Source organism: Suillus subalutaceus (genome assembly GCF_016647625.1).
Source record: "Suillus subalutaceus strain FC151 chromosome Unknown DFJ58scaffold_24, whole genome shotgun sequence".
Taxonomy (NCBI): domain Eukaryota; kingdom Fungi; phylum Basidiomycota; class Agaricomycetes; order Boletales; family Suillaceae; genus Suillus; species Suillus subalutaceus.
In genome coordinates this window covers 48,066-62,968 of record NW_024540273.1, presented here as the reverse complement: position 1 = coordinate 62,968, position 14,903 = coordinate 48,066, and the positions used below count along the sequence as shown (strand labels likewise).

General features: G+C 43.7%; 3 protein-coding genes across 3 annotated transcripts; all 3 read right to left on the bottom strand.

The window, feature by feature from the left end:
• Window positions 1-2,085: 2,085 nt before the first annotated feature.
• On the bottom strand, window positions 2,086-3,799 carry DFJ58DRAFT_839166 (uncharacterized protein; the record flags this gene model as incomplete). The annotated part of the gene is made up of 7 exons (XM_041392498.1): window positions 2,086-2,322; window positions 2,364-2,529; window positions 2,762-2,856; window positions 2,999-3,120; window positions 3,436-3,573; window positions 3,619-3,722; window positions 3,786-3,799. The coding sequence occupies 7 exons, from the start codon at window positions 3,797-3,799 to the stop codon at window positions 2,086-2,088; spliced, it is 876 nt and encodes a 291-aa protein (XP_041246649.1).
• A 4,698-nt stretch (window positions 3,800-8,497) lies between these two features.
• On the bottom strand, window positions 8,498-11,129 carry DFJ58DRAFT_774390 (aldehyde dehydrogenase domain-containing protein). The gene is made up of 13 exons (XM_041389378.1): window positions 10,911-11,129; window positions 10,635-10,845; window positions 10,575-10,588; window positions 10,329-10,529; window positions 10,164-10,267; window positions 10,064-10,114; window positions 9,984-10,011; window positions 9,567-9,936; window positions 9,348-9,516; window positions 9,110-9,299; window positions 8,948-9,060; window positions 8,799-8,893; window positions 8,498-8,748 (listed from the first exon to the last, which is right to left on the bottom strand). The coding sequence occupies exons 2-13, from the start codon at window positions 10,751-10,753 to the stop codon at window positions 8,700-8,702; spliced, it is 1,503 nt and encodes a 500-aa protein (XP_041246648.1). The 5' UTR covers window positions 10,754-10,845; window positions 10,911-11,129; the 3' UTR covers window positions 8,498-8,699.
• Window positions 11,130-13,090: 1,961 nt separating this feature from the next.
• Window positions 13,091-13,782, bottom strand: DFJ58DRAFT_725080 (uncharacterized protein; the record flags this gene model as incomplete). The annotated part of the gene is made up of 3 exons (XM_041385176.1): window positions 13,091-13,207; window positions 13,259-13,450; window positions 13,510-13,782. 3 exons carry the CDS (start codon window positions 13,780-13,782, stop codon window positions 13,091-13,093), a joined length of 582 nt encoding a protein of 193 aa, XP_041246647.1.
• Window positions 13,783-14,903: the final 1,121 nt, after the last annotated feature.

The window sequence follows — 14,903 nt, the reverse complement described above, 5'->3', positions numbered from 1 at the left end:
GTGTTAATGTTAACAATTATATCAGGGAGTACAGTGTGAAATCAATTTGTTTGTTCAGGGTGCTTGCAAGGTCAGCACAATTTAATGCCAAACAAAACGACTACACATTGTAGTACAAACAGACAAGATCAAGACAGATTGAGCAAAATGTGAGTATTCTTCAAATAAAACCACTAAGTTCTCCTCAGTTGCACTCAGGTGACATTGAGATTGTTTTCTGTATGAGTGCAAGAAAAAAAAGGGTCAAACAAGGAGATGACAAATAAAATTTTATTGACTGCCTCAGAGTCATGTCATACAGGAAAAAGAAAGACTAGAAAACCAGAAAAAAATACAAAAGATGATTACATGGGAGTACAATCTGTCCTCCAACTTGACTGTGAGGACAAAGAGAAATCAGTTAAAAAGTCTACTCCTGCATAAGGCTGAAGTTGTGATGATGACAAGCAAAATGTATGATAAAAAAACATTTTGGTATAAGGTAGATGGCAAACTAGGTACTTTTTGAATTATCTTAGGATAATGTTGGGTAATTGAGACAGAAAAAATGTGCCACTCCTCACAATGTCTTCAGAATGTTTTCCAAGGAGACATTGTCTTTTTCTCCCAGTGACATACACGGGAACCTCAGTTTCTGGTGATTCATATACTGGACTATGTATCATTAGGGTTGAGAGATAAGTGACCAAGGTGAGCCCTGGCTGGAGCTGGGAGAGGTCAGCAGAGTATAGCACCAATAAAATAGAACTCCCTACCTTGGCCAGATCAGCAGGTGGACACTGCTCATCATCAGACATGCTGAATCCATTGTTAAAATATTCAAATACTCATATAAAGAGGGTAAAGTGTGGGCTGAGTGCTGAGTAGCAAGTACCCAATGAATTCTACATTGGTAGTGGGGGCATCCTTAAGACACTGAGCAAGGCTTTCTAGTGTGACAATATAGTTTTCCCTGGACTGATATTACCCTCGTTTTACTTACCATCACTTACCTCCACCTTCCTTAGTTTATGTTCATGTTTTTACTACTTACATAATCAGGTCTCCCTTTCACCACTGTCAGTACCAGTCTAAATCACAGTCTTTTGCTTGATGATATTTCTACTCTCTGAGCTCTGAGTCTAGTACAAAAATCCTTTAGGGTCAAATAGCAGCTAGGCATAGCAATTTTGACCCAACATTTGAAGAGTGCTTTACAGTTCTCTTCTTGTTGTGTTTACCATACTGGGCAATCAAACAACCTACAAAGAAAGAGACCAGTGCAGAGGGCTCAAGTTGGAAAAATATGCATTACCCTCAATCCTGTCAGAATTTACTGAGTTGGACATTGTGGCTGAGGGAAGCAAAGGCACTATGAAGCTTATTTAAAGCATTTTGTGTGTTAGATATGAACTGCATTGATTTTGGGGTTATTCTATTCCTGCCTGGGCCACCATAAGTAGTACACTGTAGCCAGTTTGCTTTTGTAGTGCCATTGACTCAGAAGAATTCCTGTGGTCTAGGGTGTCACAGCAGTGTTGGTGTATTACAGGTACATACCTGCTTTAAATTTTAGAGCCATCACAATGCCAATGACTGACAGTCTTCAAAAAAAAAGAGCAATGTGAGGGTGGAAACATTAAGCATGAAATTTGCATACCTGAAGATGAAATGAGCACATCTGGATCCATGGTGTCACTGCTGCAGGGCTGCCTATACATTGTGTACCTTGATTGTGATAATTTCTAATTAATCCTATGGCGTGACACAATTGCAGTAGTGTAGAAAAAACCACACACATCATGCTGATCAACAAATGATGTGTGTCATGCATCCTAGTCAACATTTCAGATCTAATTTATTTCCAGATATTTTGTGTACTAACTTACTGTTTTTTGGTAAGTGTCATCTGCTCCAAGTGGACAAAAAATTCAACATTATTGCAGGCTGCTATTTAAAATACAATAGATAGAAAATCCAGTATTATCCTTGAAGGAACATGTCCAATTTTTGCATCATGTCCCATGGCCAGAAAATCTTCAACACGTGAATTGATTTTTTCAATGTTTTGACAGGCAACATGAGAGGAAATTTCTATCTTCTCAATCAATATTTTTTTGGATGTTTGTTGGAGAAAAATAGGAAAATGCCTGCAGTGATTTGGGCATGCTGTTGGTAATGGTCCAAGGATGGTGGCATGGCGTTGGGGTGGGTCGTTGGCCTTGGTGACACGTTCCTTGCCCTGCAGTTCTCCCTTGTTCTCTTCTTTCTCTCCTCCTGACCTCTCCTCCTCTTCCTCTCGTTCCTCTCTTCTACCTCTTTCCTCCCACTCTCTAGTGCCATCTGCGTCCGTTCAAGTCGCATCAGCAATCGCTGACGCGTACTGGGTGTTCGCGTATGATGCTGTGTGCTGGTGGAGTGGAGCTGGGGCTGCAGATGGTGGTCTGGCCATTGGTGATGCTGGTGTCCGTAGCATTTGGTGCATGGGCGACGAGAATGGCATGGTGGGGGTGGGAATGGGCTTGGGTAACGTAGTGGTCACGATGGGAGCTGGGGATAGTGAAGTGCGCGTGGTAGTTAGTCGTTGAGGGCCAGGTCTTGCTCTGGGGTGCAATCAAGGTCAGCACTCACTGGCTCTACTCTTTCCTCATGTCAAAAACAGTCTGCTCCCTTCCTCTTCCCCATCCCTTCCTCTCCTTCCTGCTCTCCTCTGCTTCTTTTCTTGTCCCGGCATTTTTGATCGATGTTCGTATGCGTTTGGTTCACGTCAGCATTCACTGACGTGTCACTGGGCCGTATACTAGATGTTGCGGGTCGTTGGGGACGAGCTGGTGTTGGGTTGAATGGGGCAATAGAGACGGTGTGTGCTGGTGGGTACTAAAACGAGGTGGTGGGCACTAGTACCGGTGTGTGCGAAGTGGTGGGTGCCGACATTGGCACGTTTGACATGGCACTCGCAGTGTGAGCCAGGGAAGTGAAGGTGTGTGTTGCAACTGGTTCTCGGTGGGCCAGTACTCACTGGGCTTGGTCTATCCTCGTCTCGAGCACCATCTTTTCTTCCTTCCAACTTCTTCATCTCCTCCTCTTCCTCATCCATCTCATCCCATCCTTTCTCTCTTTCTTTCTCCTGGCTGGGGGTGCCTTCCGCACGTGTTCAATCGACGCCAGCAATCACTGGCGTATGGTTGGCTCGTGCGCTAAGTGCTGTTGCTGGGGGCGCGGTATGTATACAGGGCTGCCGAAAAACACGTGCTGGTGGGGTCGTCGAATATGAAGATGTCAATGGTGGTGGAAGTTTGAATTGGGCGTTCTCACAGAAGGCGTGTGGTGCGAAGGAACTGATGGTAGAGGATGAAGCTTGTCTGGATGGGGGATGTATGGGTCATATGGTATAGCATTGAGTGGTGGGGTTGAATTGGTGGATAAGTGTGTCCATAGGGGATCTGGAATGTGAACCAGAGGACTGGATAGAATCAGCAGGATCAATGGTAGACATTGGTGTTGTGGATCGCAGTGGAGACTGGTTGTTGATCTTGAAAGTGACAGACTTCTCAATGGTCTTCTTTGTATATGTGACAGAGTCGAAACTGATGTCTGATTTCATTGATAAGGATACAACAAACAAACATTGAAGCTTACCTGATATTTTCATAGCCCACATAAATTCCTCTAGACCCCCACTTGTTCTTGTACTCATCTTTGACATTTGAGATGGTGTCAAATTACTGGAGTTCATTTTCATGCTGACAGAAAGCAAGCTCAGAGGCAGGTAAGATATTTAACGTCATGTGCATACATAAGCTCACCTGTCAGTAAACATGATGATTGTTTTCTAGTCAATACCATGGCCATGTCGAAAGCTCACAATCAAATGGGACTGTGTAGTCAAAAGATTTATCAGTTAAGCTTGAAGCGTGATCAGAGTGGTCACTGTGTGGCCACCAATGCAGCGTATGGGGCCTAGGGCTCTGTTACAGTGAGCCACAAGCATGCAGGTCTGGAGAAAAGAATGTCTGCAAGGTGCACCACAAGTTAATATCTTTATAGAATTAGTATTGACTCACCTATTATTAGCGATGACCATAGAACAATGCGAGGCCTTATAAGCCTTGAAGACCTGCAAAGCATATTGATAGATGCTCGAGATGACTAAATATGTTCTGCCAATGATATAAAACAGCTATTTTGCCCCAAAACATTGAGTCTCTGAATTGGCTAGATCAGACCACATTGGAGTTTGAATTTCTTTTCCACCCATCAGTGGCTCATACCTTCAAATCTGAAACAACTGTCATTGTCATTGCCAGCATCCAACTCCTGCTTTGTTTATGCCTGACTTACCTTCACCTCCATCCTCTTCTGATTCTGAGGATTTCGGCAATGAATTCTAACCCCTCACACTGAGTCTTGCAGATATTGCAGCAACTTTGTCAATAGCTGCATCGCACATTAGGGCATGTCTTGCTCAATATCGGACAGAGGCTGCCCACACTAATATTCCTTGCCTCAGATCATCTACTTTAAAGCCGGGCTACAATGGGAGATCACTGTAAGCAATCTGACTGATGACTGTGGTGGTCAATGCTGAGATCTCCCCCAGACTTTTGTGACACCGATTCTACAGTACTCAGCTGCAAGGAACATCATTTCAGTTATTCCAAGCCCAGTCACTCATATTCTGCAGTTGTTTTTCTCCAGCTCATCTGGAACTCGGTTCCTTGCATTCCACTTATCTCAGTTTCATGATGTCACAGATCTGGGAGATCCCTCCCGGATTGTATCCAACTAGTGGATAGGACATACTACAATCCCTGAATGAACCATGGCAATGGGATAGGGTAATCACTTGCTGTGTGTTTCACTACCAGCATTGGCTAGCAAGAATTGTACACAACTTCCTTGATAGATAACTAATTTGAATCAGGGCAGCATTGAGGACAATGGTCTGGTTTCTTCCTGAGCAGGTGGATGAAACTTTGGTGCCATATATTTCCAGGGATGATTCTACCAAGCCTAGTGTGATTGGAGATGCAATTGTAGGTAAATTGTGTGCAATGACAGTGGAGGTTCTCAATAACCCTAATATTATCTGCAAGGTCTGACCTCCAGAAGATTACTGCCTCCTAGTTCAATGCAATATATCTTGTGACTCCAGTAAGAACTAGTAAGCTACCTGTTAGTATGGGCCAGATGCAAGTTGTGGAGGCATGTATTTCAACTTGCTGTCAAGTCAATCAACATTCAGTACACCATCTGTAGGAAACAGTACTTTGGTATTGATATCAATGAATTTGGTTATCTCTTTTGTAACCTAACATACAGTGAGTGTCTGTATTGTTATTAGGCACCCATGACACCTGTTCCTGCTAACTCACCCTAAAAACTAACCCATATTGCTGTGAATATGTCTGTTACTAGTTCTTTGCTCTGATCACAGGGAAGCTCACCATCCTTATATTGGGTTACATCTTTAATTATTTTCTCACCCTAACCATTGACATATGTTCTACTAACACCCTAACTACAGGAGCTATTTGGATGGTATTCTGTTCCATCCTGCTTACTAATTGTTCAATGTCTTTATATCTAACTTCATTTCTGTTAATCCATTAGATTTACCATAGACTTTCTAAATCCTTTGTATATATCTTTATATTGTATCAAAGGCTAGCCTTCTAAAAAGGAGCTAGAGTTCTAGTATCTACATGTTTCAATAGATGATTATAGTAGTCAACACATAAGTGTTCTATATACTTTATAATATTCCATAGAATACCAACTTCAACTTACTAACTCTCCATTAGCTCATGTTCCATTGGAGGGTTTAATGGATAAATCCTCGCAGGAAACCAATTCCAACTCTCTACCCTTCATTAGCATGTATTCCATTGAATGATTATACTCACTAAACCTAATTAACCCTGGAGCATTATATAAGTCAAACCCCCTATAATACCGACTCTAACTAACCCTAGCTAACCCTACATTCAAGAATTATAATAGTCAACCTATAAGTTTTCAACATACTTCCATTGATATGTATTCTATTGGAAGTGTATATTCAGTGATTCTCTGAGGATACCAACTCTAACTCTCTAACTCTCTATTGCTAACACATTTCATTGGAAGTGTTATAGTGACAGACCTATAAGTGTTCTATATACCTCAATTAACATCTTGGCACATGTTCTACTGGAGTGTTATAATAGTCAACCTATAAGTATTCTATATACCTGCATTGGAGGGTTTTGTTGGTGACTAACCCTAGGATATGAAGTCTAACTTCCTAACCTCTATTGACACATGTTTCATTGGAGGATTTTAGTTAACCAACCTATTAGGATTCTATTGGAAGATTATTAGGGTGACTCCTCTCAGAAAACCAATTCTAACTCACTAACCCTGCATTGGTACATCTTCCATGGGAGGGTTATAGTAGTCAACCTATAAGTATTCTACTAACTTCCATTGACATATATTCCATTGGAGGGTTATATTTAGTGATTCCACTTAGGACAACCAATTCTAACTCTAACTACATTGGCATATGTTAGTCTACATACTAACTATCTCCACTAATATGTGTTCCATTGGAGGGTTATATTAGGTGACTCCTCCCAAGGATACCAATTTTAACCTCTAGCTCTCTAGCTCCCTAACTCCAACTAACTAACCCTAAGTGCTCTATACACCTCCAATGACATATGTTCCATTGGAGGGTGATAGTCATCAAATCTACAAGTATTATATAACCCTCTAATGACAGATGTTCCATTGAAGAGTTATAGGATATACAAGCATTATATAACCCTCCAATGATACATGTTCCATTGGAGGGTTATAGTTGTCAATATACAAGTGTTATATAACCCTCCAATGACACATGTTCCATTGGAGGGTTATAGTCATCAAACCTACAAGTATTATATAACCCTCCAATGACACATGTTCCATTGGAGGGCTATAGTTGTCAATATACAAGTGTTCTACATGCCTCCAATGACACATGTTCCATTGGAGGGTTATAGTCATCAAATCTACAAGTATTATATAACCCTCCAATGACACATGTTCCATTGGAGGGTTATAGTTGTCAATATACAAGTGTTCTACATGCCTCCAATGACACATGTTCCATTGGAGGGTCATAGTTCATCAAATCTACAAGTATTATATAACCCTCCAATGACACATGTTCCATTGGAGGGTTATAGTCATCAAATCTACAAGTATTATATAACCCTCCAATGACACATGTTCCATTGGAGGGTTATAGTCATCAAATCTACAAGTATTATATAACCCTCCAATGACACATGTTCCATTGGAGGGCTATAGTTGTCAATATACAAGTGTTATAGTCATCAAATCTACAAGTATTATATAACCCTCCAATGACACATGTTCCATTGGAGGGCTATAGTTGTCAATATACAAGTGTTATATAACCCTCCAATGACACATGTTCCATTGGAGGGTTATAGTCATCAAATCTACAAGTATTATATAACCCTCCAATGACACATGTTCCATTGGAGGGCTATAGTTGTCAATATACAAAGTGTTATATAACCCTCCAATGACACATGTTCCATTGGAGGGTTATAGTCATCAAATCTACAAGTGTTCTACATGCCTCCAATGATACATGTTCCATTGGAGGGGTTATAGTCATCAAATCTACAAGTATTATATAACCCTCCAATGACACATGTTCCATTGGAGGGTTATAGTCATCAAATCTACAAGTCTTATATAACCCTCCAATGACACATGTTCCATTGGAGGGTTATAGTCATCAAATCTACAAGTATTATATAACCCTCCAATGACACATGTTCCATTGGAGGGTTATAGTCATCAAATCTACAAGTGTTCTACATGCCTCCAATGATACATGTTCCATTGGAGGGTTATAGTCATCAAATCTACAAGTATTATATAACCCTCCAATGACACATGTTCCATTGGAGGGTTATAGTCATCAAATCTACAAGTCTTATATAACCCTCCAATGACACATGTTCCATTGGAGGTTATAGTCATCAAATCTACAAGTATTATATAACCCTCCAATGACACATGTTCCATTGGAGGGTTATAGGATATACAAGCATTATATAACCCTCCAATGATACATGTTCCATTGGAGGGTTAGTTAGTTCAAACCCTGTAAACTAACCCCTCCTAACCTCAACCTATATACAAAAGTCCTAGAGTGCCACTGCATGCGGGGTCAATTTTTGATAGAGAAATGTTGTATGCTATGCATGCAACTGCAACCTCATAACAGTGGCAGTTGATGAGAATTTGAAAGTCTCTGCATGCATGCGACCTCATATATGATATCAAGAATAGTGGTCTCCATAATGATAATGACAAGGTGTGCACAGTGGCAGTTGATGCGAATGAAATGACTTTGAAAATCTCCATAATTGACACTGAAGCAGCAGCACATGCCTTTTGAGATCATTGGGTTATATGAATGAAATGACTCAGAAAAGAGCGAAGGTGTGGTCTCGGACAAGTATCATTCCGTATTAATATACCGCACATGTGTTAGCAGTCTCTTACTTGCATTGCTATTGTGGTACGAAAAAAACACATCCATGAAGAAACCCTGGCCAGAGATCAAATCAGTTTTCTCCAGCCCGCCTTTGGTTAGTGGATGTATGCATGATATTTGTACTAATGATACAAGATGCGAGAGTCCTAAACGATCACAATCGAATGCCAATGTTGACATGAACGGCTTTAACGTTCGTATAGCTAAAACGAGTATCATTAGTGCGGCGTCGTTTTAAAGGACATGAGCTTACTTTTCCAAAGCATACTCGCTCAGTTCACGTCCAATTCCCGACTGCTTGAAGCCTCCAAATGGCATTGATATTTCAGTCTGGTTGGCGCAGTTTATCTGCCAGGCGTCATTACACACAAACGCGCAAGATGAGATGACGAAGCAACGAACCCATGCAGTGCCGGCTTCGAGAGCGTGCGCAACGCGGATTGCTCTGTCGATATCCTTAGTGAACACCGATGCCGCAAGTCCATATGATGTATCATTAGCCTGTTCAACAACCTCTGGAAAGTTGTTAGGGATACGATGATCATGCAACAAGGACAGTCTCACCATCTTCGGTCTTGAACTTCAAGACGCACGCGACGGGCCCAAATATCTCCTCTCTGACGATTTTCATATTGGGCTGGCACTCCGTGAAAATCGTTGGCTCGATGAAGTATCCCTCTTGGCCAACCTGCTTGCCACCGAGGTGTACTGTAGCACCATCGTTCTTGCCGGAGGTGATGTATCCCATGATGCGCTTCGCGGACGTCAAAGTATGTTTCATAAAGAAATTGAGTAAACGAACCTCGAACTGAGTCTTGGACACCTGTGGCCCTTGGTACGTGTCGGGTGAAAAGGGATCGCCAACCTTGATCGCGCGTGCCTGCTCTGTGAACTGGTCCAAAAACTTGTCGTATATGCCCTCTTGAACAAATATACGGGAACCTGCAGAACAATTCTGGCCGTGGTTAAAGCTACGACGACGATGAGAACCAGTATAGAAAATGTGAAGGGGGCAACATACTAGATACCGTGAATCGCCCACTTGACTGCTTGCTCCAGGTCGGCGTCATCGAAGATGACATTCGGGCTCTTTCCGCCAAGCTCGAGGGTGACAGGTTTCAGGTTGCTCTTCGCAGCAGCCTCCATAATTTTCCGCCCCGTCAGAGTGCTACCAGTGAAAGCAACTTTCTCGATAAGAGGGTGCTCGGAGATTGCTTGTCCTGCTGTTGGACCATATCCGTTCACGATGTTGATGACACCTGGAGGGAAGCCCGCCTCCTCGATCAGGGTACAGAAGAGAAGAGCAGAAAGCGGAGTAAGTTCAGAAGGCTTCAGGACGATAGTATTGCCGGTGGCCAGCGCAGGAGCGATCTTGAGAGAAAGAGAGAACACTAGCTAACGTGAACTGTAGTCCCGCACGCTCTTTGAATCCACTCACTCGGAACATTCCATGGAATAATTTGACCCTGGGCATGAAGTGAGGTCCCAATCAAATAGCATTGAGAGAGAAACCCTTACCACAACACCGATGGGTTCATGTCTGGTATAAGCTAGTTTGTTTTCGTTGGTCTAGGGCGGAATGGGTTTAACTGATGCGAAAGAGAGAAAAAAACCGAACCTCGATAGTCTTCCCATTGATCTTGTCAGCCCAGCCAGCATAGTATTCCATGACTGCAATCGCTCCTTTGTTGTCTCGACTGTACGCGGTATTGTAAGCCTTTCCTGCAAGGTAGTATGAGTTGCTTCGTCAACTCAAGAGTGTCGGCGGCGCAGGAGTACATACCATTGGCAAGGGCATCGAGAGCGGCGAACTCCGCAATATGTTCCTCCATCAAAACGGCGAGCTTCGACATGAGCTTTCCGCGCTGAGCTCCAGGAACTTTCAGGCCCCATGAAGACTTGTAGGCTTTCTTCGCTGCCTTCGCAGCAATGTCTATATCGGCTTTCGTCCCGGCTGCGATGGAAGTGACCACCTTGCCCGTTGCTGCAAGAATAAGTTACGAGGCATTTGTGATGAAAGAATCCGTACCAGGATTGACAACACTATACGAATGAGACCGACGTTCGAGTGTACTAGGAAGACACTTACTCGATTGTGCCACCCTCAACAGGGTCGACGAACTCTCCGTTTATGTAGAGACCTAGAGGGATCGTAACAGTCCCCTTGTACGCAGGGGTGTCGAAAGTCTTGATGAATGTGGATGGCATTACGAGGGAGTTGTGAAGAAGTGCAAACGATAACGGTCAACCTGAGCACAGTAGGCTACACTGGGCTACTTATAGCCTTAGGAGTGATCACGCTGGACAACGGGCACATGAACAACTAGAAATGACGATTCTCATGGGAAGAAAGGACTAAACATACCTTTTCCCCGTCACGGTGCTCCGAATGACGAACCTTCGAGCTGTTAAATTGGCAGTGCGGATAAGCTCATGGCTTATATTGCCAATGATAAAATGATAATGTCATGCATCCAACGTATTATGAATGCGAGTCACTGGATGCTCTGCGTCATGGTATAGGGATTAGTATGTGGGGTGTTTGTGGTTCGAGTCGGACTTCGACTTCAACCTAACAGTTGTCAACATCACCATGGGTTTACTTGAAATCGACTTACGACTCGGAGTACATAGCTCTTACTAAACGCGTAATATCTGATCTTTGGCCAACCTCGCGCACCAACGGTTCTGTCTTATCTTGATATGTGGAGTCTGGACCATTAAGCCTGAGGCCTCCTGAGGTGTGAGGAGAACGCTCATCATTCTACAAGTACTACTGACCACAGCTTCAACATTGTGCCCTCTTGTGTGCACGGGAATCTTGAGACGAGCATCGGCTGAAAACCAACAACTGTATAATTACCACTCGTCTTCCCTTCAACTGCATTCCAAATTGCAATCATCCAACGAGCTTCCCGCAGCACTGGACCTATTAAACACATCCATCCGATTGATCTCAAGCAGCTCTTCCGCATTGCAATCTCCATCACTCTTCTCCTCAAGGCCTCATTAGTATGAATTAAACACACTTGCTGGTCATCCTGATCCTTTGAAAGCCGCAGTAACACGCCGCAAATCAAATACAGCCTAGGCTTTGATCTTTCGATTGACGTCTTTGTTCGTCATCCTTGCAGACGATTATTACCCATTTGATTTCCAACCAATGCGCCAAACCCGAGTACTTCTTCGTGTTCTTCCATGCCGTCTCGCAATAAGTGTCGTATATCTTTCTTTTTCGTGATTTGAGCCTGATTAACATTCCTGGTGATCCTCGATGGCATGAAGGTAGTCCCGGGTTACTGTTCGGGGTGCTGAATATGACACCTATGAACGTCGGACAACCGGAGAGGCGGGCATCACTGGCACTTTAACAGAAAAGGTGAGAGTTCTGAAAGTGAGGGAGCAGGTTGCTACCGAAAAGCTCCAGGAAATCGTCATTCTCGCTAAACCATTTTCTAGTTGGAGCCTTCTTTTTCTCGCAAAACATGAAACGCTGCACGACTGGATATCTTTTATGTGACGGCTGCCTACAATTCGTCGACAATCGTGTAAAGGACATGAGCGGAACTTTGCGTGAGTATCATATCCTTCTAGTCCCCATGTCTCCTTGTTATGTTAATGGCCATCTCTATCAGTATTTACCACAGGTCAATGACACTTACTTGAACTGAAAATATCATGATAAGGCGAATAGGCTGAACGGTAATCGTATGCCGCTGTATAGAGACGGCGCTTCTGATCATCAGGGGAGACGATCTCGTCCGTTGTCATGATGTAGTCCATTCGCTGCTTGATGAAGATCGGTGTTGTTTGTTAAAGTCTGCAGTGGTAGACGGTTTGGGAGGAGGAGTTATATTAGCCGGTGCATTTGAGAACGACATGATGATGGTTGACGCAATGGGTGGTTGGTGAGTGAGGCTAGCGAAGTCATTGGAGACCAGAGTCACGGTTTCTTGGCGCTTTTCTTAAAAGCAAACATGCGTTTCAAATCCTTAAATTGGCTATCTAAATATTTGATCCATTAGGTGGACATGAAGACACCTGGGGTCGTGCTATAGGGCCTGCGTCAGGAGTCCGGAGTCAGGACTCGCAACGGTGAGAGGGCTCGTAATACGCCAGGTGTAGGCATGCAAATTTTTTACACAACTATCGAGGTTACATTGATATGATTCAAGGATAAAGGACCCGCGTCAAGCTATCGAAGGCATAGATATTTAGACTCGTAGAGGGAACGATACCACTGAATGCCCAATTGGAGGAGTAATCACTAGAACACCTGCCAGTACCCTTGCGGAACCGCCGGATCCAGTACCGATGTTCAAGATTCGTCCGCTCTTTGAGGTCTTTTACCACTCGTGGCGTGAACAACGCGGATGCATAGGTTCGATAAATGGTAGTAGAATGGTGAACCCAGAATCGACACCAAATGACAAGCGCCAAGGAAAGCAAATGTTATGCTCAGATAAAGTTGGACAGTTTTGGAGTGAGATGTGAACCCCGTGAGCACGATGGCTGATAATGAACTTCGTGAGTCGCGATGACGCATTACAAGGTGAACGGCCCACCTATGAGCAAAAGCACCACTGATATGGTAAAGATAATGATTGGCACTACCAAACTCAGGAGGTGCCAGAATATTCTCCAGCGTCTCTCAATTATGATCTGTGATGAGGTCAACTCTGACCTGCCACCCTGACAATGGACAATGCGTACTTCTGCAGCACTACGTTTTTGAAAAATGAATCCAGAGGCAGAAACCTTCAGCTGGAACAATAGCCCGAACAACGAGAAGACAAGGGATTCCGCCAAACAGGCGTAAGATGCAGGAGACGAGTAGTCGACATCATCCACAAGTGGTGGTTTTGAGGACATAAAAACCGCTGCAGTTGTAAGCACGAGTGCTTGCTGCGCAAGAACACATTAATGCGACTAATTTGAACGAATAATGCCCATCAACGACGTACCACGGTGCTCACTTGATTGAGCTGGGTCAGATATTGACGATGCAGCTCTTCCCAGTTGTTTCCTTCTTTCAGGAAGTCGTACAACCAGTGCAGATCGCTGCGCCAGGTGAATATGAGGCAGCACATTTTGAAGATATACCGCGGAATAAAGGATTCTGGAGCATTCCATTTGCGTGGAAATTTGTCGAAAAAGCTCTCATCTGTGGCAGAGTGTAGCCGTGATGACTGTGAGTACCCACTAACAACTCGAATATTCTGACTTGGGTTAGACATGAGCAGCACTAAGGGCAACCGACTTGTGTGGGTCAGAAACAATTGCGAGGATATATAGGCTATGCAAAGGGTTTATGATGCCTCACGTTGACTGCACCTAAGATCTGATGGCGCTACGCTACTTCATTTCAGTCTTGCAGGACATGAAATTTCGAATGCACGTGTTACTTACCTCTGTCACAACTCACATGAGCGCTAATACTTTTAGGAGGAACGGCAAATGTAGCTGTATGACTTTCACAGCACCACGATTCTGCCCAAAGCATCTCTGAAGGGACAGGCAATGTTTCAGAGGGGACAAACTATGCTCATAACTTAAACGCCTTATGAACTTGGAAATTTCCCGTGCAAGACTCTGTAAGTACCAGCCTAAGTTCGATCTGGGAATGTAATCGACACGCACCGTGCAAGCAAGGCTTGGTGCTCGGCTTTGAACGCTCCATAAAAAGTCAAAGTGCGATCACATATCGTCGGTTGAGGGATTGCTGAAGTGCTGGCTAGAAGTGCCCGCGCTATTTTCCTGGACAAGAATTTCGGAAGTTACGCGGCGCCGAACTGAACCGAGAACGTGAATCTGATCGGGATTAAAATGGATGTACGCGAGTGAAGGGATGGAAGGAATATACGGCACAAAGGCATGTTAATGGCATGTCCATTCGGAGCCAGTGATAAAATTCTCAAGGACAGAAAATAAGCGCGCATATTGTAAAAGAGGCTGAATGAAGCGATAGAACCCTTTGTCCTGTGTCCTCGACATTTGTGACGGCGAACACCCCACAATGCAGCTGCCCCAAAATTTTGAAATGAGGGCGAAAGCACGATGGACAGCAGGTCAGCATCGACGGTCGCATAAGAGTTAGGAGTGATTGTGACATGCACCCTGTCGATAAGTGATATGATTGCGACCTCGGTAGTATTGTTTGTCGATGTTTTGGACTTTGGAATACTTGCTCTTCCTCAGTCGTTTGCTCAACGGCTGAAGTGAGTACTGTACTTGTGTAGAATTTGGCTAACATGTACGTAGTGTTCGCGTTCTTACACCCGGTGATCACATGATCTGAACACATAATAAAGCTATCAGTGTTCAATCAAAATCGCACCTGCCAAGGGCCAACCTAAAG